The 6,873-nt window shown below is 49.5% G+C and overlaps 1 protein-coding gene across 2 annotated transcripts; it reads right to left on the bottom strand.

Moving 5' to 3' along the window:
- Window positions 1-2,866: 2,866 nt before the first annotated feature.
- On the bottom strand, window positions 2,867-6,812 carry LOC133916859 (BEL1-like homeodomain protein 7). 2 transcript variants are annotated; one of them, XM_062360734.1, is made up of 6 exons: window positions 6,277-6,812; window positions 5,812-5,871; window positions 4,552-5,436; window positions 4,055-4,434; window positions 3,899-3,959; window positions 2,867-3,812 (listed from the first exon to the last, which is right to left on the bottom strand). In XM_062360734.1, exons 3-6 carry the CDS (start codon window positions 5,215-5,217, stop codon window positions 3,264-3,266), a joined length of 1,656 nt encoding a protein of 551 aa, XP_062216718.1. In that variant the 5' UTR covers window positions 5,218-5,436; window positions 5,812-5,871; window positions 6,277-6,812; the 3' UTR covers window positions 2,867-3,263. The 2 variants fall into 2 exon arrangements, with proteins under 2 accessions (XP_062216718.1, XP_062216717.1); XM_062360733.1 differs by having other exon boundaries at window positions 4,552-5,350; window positions 6,277-6,811.
- Between the last annotated feature and the right edge of the window lie 61 nt (window positions 6,813-6,873).

Raw genomic sequence — 6,873 nt, 5'->3', positions numbered from 1 at the left:
TTCTACTCTTCGTTGTAACCAAATATCCACTCTTGTCAGAGAAGAGTTCTCTGCATGTCATGTCTGGATCAGATGATTCCATGCTGTACACTGTACCTGAAACCAGCTGCAGCGGCGCGTACGAATGTGACAGCGCATGGCTTCAGCTCCGTCAGTCGGGCACTCAGGCAGAAGTGACTATGAGCGCGCGCGCACCGCCCATCGAGGCGGAGGCTGAGAGCCTGAGACGCGGCGGGCGCGCAGCGCTTTGCAGACGAGTCCATCTCCGGCGGGGGCGGCGATCGGCGGAGGGACGCCATCGAGCAACCAAGCAGAGCAGGAGACATGCCCGTTTAGGTCCTCTCAACCGGATCGCGGAGAGTAACCATGGCCCGCCCATGGCAGGAGGTCGCACTCCTTGCTGGCCATGCCCAATTCAGTAATGCTACAGCTACGTGGTTTGCTACAAAAATCCTACGTCCTGACTAGGATGGGTTCAGCAACAGGCCGACGTGGCTGGGGCCTGGCATGGGCGTGGCCGCAACCCTTAATCGCAACTAACTGCCAAACCAGCGCGCTTTGTTGCCGTCGGAAAGCCTAGACGTCGTGCGCCGCCGCTTCGTTCTTTGATCAGAAGGATCTAGATTGATTACAGGCCACATCGATCAACCTCGTCAAATAATCGCTATTCGACGTTTAGGGCATTCTCTTTGCTGTTCGTTCTTCTCCATTAAAAGTTGCAGATTTTTTTTAGACTACGTTGAAAGAGTTCTGATCTTTCGTATCGTGTGATGCATATAACTTTTATTTATTATTATATTTCCTTAGTTTATAGCTAAATATTAAAAGAAAATAAAAAAACGTAAAAAATACTAGGTTAATTACCAAAAGTTGCAGATGAGTACAATTGTTTCTTCTGCTCCCTACCAAATGCTCCGATATAAGACACAAGGTTTAGAATCCTAATTATTTTCACGGTATGTGTAGCAACCATCAACTATGCATATATACGTTCCTTTCATGTCTATAGTGTAGGGACTAGTATGTTTTATTACGTAGAATTAAAACTAGAACTCTACAAGGACAAGATAACTCAGAAAAAAGAACTGATAACTCAATAGTCACGAGTTGTTAAGGAAGACGATATGACTGTCACGAGTCGCTGAGCATCTGGGCCTTCAGCAGCGCGAAATTGTCCGCAGCAGCGTGCGGTTATGCCACTGGCTCATAAACTCCATCGCGCAGCGCACCGAGAATGGCCTCGTCGCACCGAATGTGGCGTCACCAGAATTGGCACACGCTTCCGCCCTGCCGGCCGGCCCGTCGTGGCGATATGGCCTTGTTTAACCCAGCTTATTAGCATATTCTATTTTTCAAAAGCCATAAGTTAGGCTAAACAGGTTGAACTTATGCTATCTTTTTAAAATTTGATAACTTGATTTCTAATAAAATGAATTAAAAGCTAATAAGGTAGTTAAGTGTGACTTTTCTGAAAAGCTATATACTGAGAGTCTAAAATTAAATCCATAAACTAACAAATTTTCTCAAAAATCATAAGTAGCTTTTTTTAAATATAGTTTTTCAATAAAAATTCATAAATTTCACCTATGCCAACGCGAGACCAACCAAGTAGCACCGCAATTGACCCAGCCAGTTGCATGAAACTCACCGGCCCTGTAGGGCCGTGCGGCCGCGGAACGCCACCGAGGCGGGCCCGAAGCCCTGCTGCCGGCGCCACAAGGACGACTCCCGTCGCCGTGCATCACTCGGTGCCCGCCGCGACCGCCATGTTGTCCAAGCCGGCGAGCCTGTAGCCCGAAGCGCTAGGAACACGGCTCGCGCGTTGACGGTCCGTCCGTCGCCATCCGCGGCGGCATCTGGGTTTTCACCGAGCGCAACAACGCATGGGTGGTTAATCTCTTGCCACGGTTTGGTCACGCTGGACTCTAACTGGGATTAATCCTAGTCAGCACGTATGATTTTTGCAGAGAGTACGTAGTTGTAGCATTACTGTGTAATTGCCCATGAGGAACGCTCCCAAGGGATCCCAATAACTACGACTTGTTATACAATGTTGCTGTCTTCACCGGTGTGGAGGTGGTTCAAGATGATCAAGCACAAGTCCAAATGTGTAACCAATCTTGACATCGAGTGTGTGCTCTGATCCAAGAAGAGATCCATAATTAGTTCAGTATCATTCTACCCGGCCGGATGCTGCATAATCGTCTTTGTTATGCACCTATCTTATAATAGTAAGTCGGTGGTAAGATATTAGTATTTTGTATGATTTCTCGGTCGGGTGAAGGCAAAGTAAATTTTCCTTTAATGGGATGTCTCCCTGCGCTCTGCACTGTCGGATCTACTTCGAGATTCATACATCAGTGCAGAGTGTAGGAGGACATCCCCTAATGGGAAAAAACCGCGTCCGTCAGGTGAAATATTGCTCTTCTCGGTCAGGTGAACAAGGTAGCTAGTCCAACTGCTCTAATATCCAGAGTTTCCTTATTTTCTTCTGAATGTCTGTGCCTGAATGGCGGAATTAGACGACTCTATGCTTGCACATGAAATCAGATGTATGGGGACATTCATTTGCGGATGCATCAGCTAAAGCGGGCCAACTGAAAGGAGAAAGGTACATAATTCTGAACATTCACATACATCCAAACTGCATTTCTGAATATGATTTTTTTTTCTTTTGTCTTCTTGAAATAACAAGAATGAATTGTAACTTCTGTGTTTGCTTCTTTGGTCCTTCAAATCTTGCTGGCCGGTTCCAGGCACAAACTGCTTTGCGGGCAGTATATCTGTCTCAGATCAGATCTTATCAGAAGTTCAGGTCATGAACTTTCACAGAAAACCATCCTGACCGTTACGCAAGCCATGCACATGCATTTCTGTTTCTGCGTTGCTTTTAGAAGCTGGACTGAGAACTGGTACAAAACATGAAACATTGTTGTCTACAATCTCCAAGAAAGCCATGGACTGAGGTCCAATTGGACCAACAACACATCATATCTGGACTTGAATCATCAGTACACGAATCTTCAAGCTAGCAAAAATACCAATCTATCTTTACAGCAAGCTACACCATCACCTGATATACACTTTATACACCCCTCCCCTACTTCACTTACCACACCAGTATGCGTATAACCGTGTACCAGGAACTGTAACCCCCGTATAGTCGTATACCCGCGACGGCGCCGGCCGGCCGCCCCAAGCTTCTGACGCCGTCCGCGTTATTCCACGCACTCCAGGCTTCTGACGCTGCGCACGCCGGCCGCTCACGCGACAAAATCGTGCAGCAGCTGCGACGAGCCAAACCGCTGTCTGTCCTCGGAGCCGTTCATGAACTCAAAGTCGCCGGCGTTGCCGTACAGCAGGCCCTGCTGCTCGGCCGGCACGGCGCCGGCGTCGTTGCAGTGCTGCAGGCCCAGCGTCAGCGACACGCTGCCGCCGTCGTAGCCGCCGAGGTGGCCGGCCATGTCGCCGTACGCCACGAACCTCGCGTCGCCGTGGTGGCTCAGGTTGAGGCTGGTAGCGTACGTGCCCACAGCTCCGTCGAGGCTGGACAGGACGACGCGGCCGGCGTCCAGTCCGCCCATCGCCTCCGACTTGAACGTGCTGAGCTGGACTGCGCCTTTCTTTGCGGCGCTCGACGGGCTCTGGAACTCGTCCCGGTCCTCCGAAGATATCGCCTCGTCCTTGCCCTTGTTGCCAGCGTTCTCCGACGACGAGTTGGAGTCCATCGCCGCGCCGAATTCCTCCTTGTACATCTCCTCGATCATCGGCTTCCACAGACGAACACGCGCGTTGATGAACCAGTTGGATACCTACTCAAAGGCGCGAAGCCTTAATAAGGACATGGAATTCTTTTCTTGAAGTAGAATGAGAGCATGACATCGAGTTCATGTCTCACCTGGCCCCTGGACAATCCGGTCTGCCTTGCGAGCATCAGCTTCTCGGAATCTTTCGGGTACCTGTACCGTCGATGCATGCCGCATTGGTGAGGACTGAGGAGTAGAGTGATGTGTGCGGTTAGCCGGTTATACACGAAGAAGGTGTAGGTTCTTACGGGTGAAGAAAATGCTCGAAGAGCCAGGCGCGGAGGACGGAGACGGCGGACTCCGGGAGGCCGCGCTGCTGGCGCCAGGCGTGCTGCGGCTGCTGCATCATGCCAAACTGCTGCATGGCACGCTGCTGCCGCAGCTGCTGGTCGATATAGCGCAGCCGGGACAGCCCGCCGCCCGGCGTGGAGGTGTCTTTCTCGCCTAGGCTCCGGCGCAAGGACTGCACCTGCGCGCCGATGGCGTCACGCAGCGACCGGAAGTGGCGGGAGATCGTCTGCAGCGCGAGCGCCGTGTACGGCCTCGCCGCGCCGGCGCCAGCCACCGCGTCGAAGGACGACATGATGATTTGCATTTGGTGGTGGTAGTGCCTGTACTTTCGGTCAACCTGGCGCCAAGGGTAATCGCCATTTTTGTCAAGTCCTTGTTCCAAGAAACTGCACGTTTCTTGCTTGCAGCGAGAGAACACTTTGTCGTAACCATCGAAGTCGGTGACAGGCATTACCTGATCCAGCAGTGCCATCAGCGCCGACACTTTGTTCTGAAGGTCTTGCCTCTCCGACGCCGTCAGCTCTGCGGACGAGTTTCCCTCGTGCTCGCCGGCTTTCTCCTCGCTCTTCTCGGCGTCCTTGCTCTCGCCGGAATCCTTGCTCTTGTTCTTGTCCCCCTTCCGCTTGATCGCGTCCCGGACATTGACCACCTCGTCCAGCAGCTCCCTCGCCGCCTTCAGGTACTTGGAATTCTGCATGTAGATGTTGCTCTGCGCGTTCCTGATCGCCGCCGTCGACTGGTTCGGGCTGAGCAAGTAGGCGGCGGTCATGCCCGCGGGGCGGTACTGGTAAAGAGGCACCGGAACTTCCTGGGTACCGAGGCTAAGCGACAGGCCCTGGTTCTGCGCCGCCGACGCGCTCGCCATGTGCAGCTGCGTGTGCAGGCCCATTTCGGCATCGCTCGTTGGTCCGTCTCTCGTGTTTACGAACGCGGCTGGCTCGTCTCTGCCGTCGCTGCCGTGCGCAACGTGGCCTTGCGGCACGATGGTTGCGGGCAGGGGGATCAGACCGCCGGTTGGTGAGTCCGAGTACGGATTGGACATGATGTAGTGGTGGAACGACATGTCGCCGCCGCCGGCGAGGTCCCTCTGATTGGTGGAAGTGGAGAAGAATGTGGCCATCCTCTTCAGAAGCAGAAGATGCGACCAGTTGACGGATCATTACAAGGATGAGGGGTGATAGTGATTGACTCTGTCATCAGATGGGTGCTGTCAAAGCTGCAAAGATACTGTATTTGGCTTCAAAGGGACCTGACTGCAAAAGGAAAAAAACAAAGAATTCAAAACTATCGGCAATTCGGCTTTGCTGCATATAATTGGAGCTAAGGAAAACGATGGTTCCTGTGAACATTGATACTTGAATCAGCAGTTTAACGAGGAAAAGAAGAAAAGAAAAGATGGGTAAAACATATTGTGCGTCAGTATACTGAATTCGTTTAAAGAAGAAAGGAAAAGATGGCTCCTTTAAACATTGATAATTAAATCATCCATTTAACCAAAAAAGAAACGAAAAAGAAGGCTAAAACATCTTGTGCATCAGCATACTGAATTTGTCAGAAAGCGAAACGAGTCAAGTGGGCAATAATAACTGCAAATTTAGCAAGGAAGTTGCCAGAGAAGTGAAGAATATCTTCTATGGGGCGAGCGAAGCTAACTGAAGTAAATCAGGACAAAAAGGAAAAAATGAATCCGACAGAATTCAAGGCATATATCTACCTGGGACGATGAACTTCAGATTACTGCACTTGAACACAGTTCCCAAGGCTTTCAAAGTACCTGCATATAGAAAACAATCGAAGCCTTTCAATCATTTGATGAACGCAGCATTTAAATTGAGCAAAACCAGCAGTCCAAATCAGTGGCTATGAAAGGAAACAAGTCCTAAATTTCTGCAGAAAAATACAGGAAAATACACACGGTCAGGCATTTCAAGCCAAGAACTGACTTCGGAGAAATTAAATCCGATTTAAAAGAATCTTCACTACTGCTTGTGCAATTCAGAAACCAAGCCAAACAAGAACCAACCGATTCAGTTGGTGCACCCACCAAAAACAAGGAGACAACTAGAAATTGAAAGCTCAACCAGCAAGAAGTAAAAACCAAGATTTCATATGAAATATGTTGTTCACAGACAACTTAATATGCAAAAAATAACTCAAGCTTGACAAGATAAGGCTATACCTTTGCAAGAACTGAAATTGAGACCAAGCAAGAGCAAGAGTTCTTGGTGTTATGTTCTAACAGAAACCACCCAACACGGGACAGAGCTGATCCCAGGGATTCCAAAAACGAATCAACAAGAGGAGAGAAGATTGGAATAAGAAGAACAGAACTGCATCTGTGCTTTTTGTTATTTTTCCGTTTTGGTTTCCTCTCTAGACTTGAGTTGTTCTAATTTCTCACTCCTCCTTCCTTCAGCTATAATATACTCCTGCCACCAATAAGGACTGCCTAACACTATCTGTCTATCTCCCTACAAATCCAAAAGAAACCCCACCACCATTTTGTTTGTTTCCTTTCACTTATTCCTCTCTATCTTTTTCTCTCGATCATTTTCTCACATAGGTTTCAACTCGTGGGTTGACTAGAATTGTTCACTGACTGCTGCACGCTCGGGGAGTAGGGAATTGGACGGCTGAGATTGAGTGCATAAAATTGCAATTTTTTTCACTCGGCCGATGCTCAATCTCAGCCGTCAACATTAAGACCGATCGCCTACCTAAACATGTAATCTTCCATGTCCCTGTAAACAGGCAGTGACCTGGTGGAGCGGAAGCT

This window comes from Phragmites australis, chromosome 4, assembly GCF_958298935.1.
Source record: "Phragmites australis chromosome 4, lpPhrAust1.1, whole genome shotgun sequence".
Taxonomy (NCBI): domain Eukaryota; kingdom Viridiplantae; phylum Streptophyta; class Magnoliopsida; order Poales; family Poaceae; genus Phragmites; species Phragmites australis.
This window is presented reverse-complemented; position numbering and strand designations above follow the sequence as displayed.

Bases quoted from the DNA above. Each gene is read 5' to 3' on its own strand.
- LOC133916859 (XM_062360734.1), bottom strand. From the start codon at position 5,217: ATGGCCACATTCTTCTCCACTTCCACCAATCAGAGGGACCTCGCCGGC. The intron at 4,435-4,551 runs GTAATGCCTGTC...CCTTGGCGCCAG, and splicing joins TGATGGCACTGCTGGATCAG to GTTGACCGAAAGTACAGGCA. The intron at 3,813-3,898 runs GTGAGACATGAA...GCCTTTGAGTAG, and splicing joins CCGGATTGTCCAGGGGCCAG to GTATCCAACTGGTTCATCAA.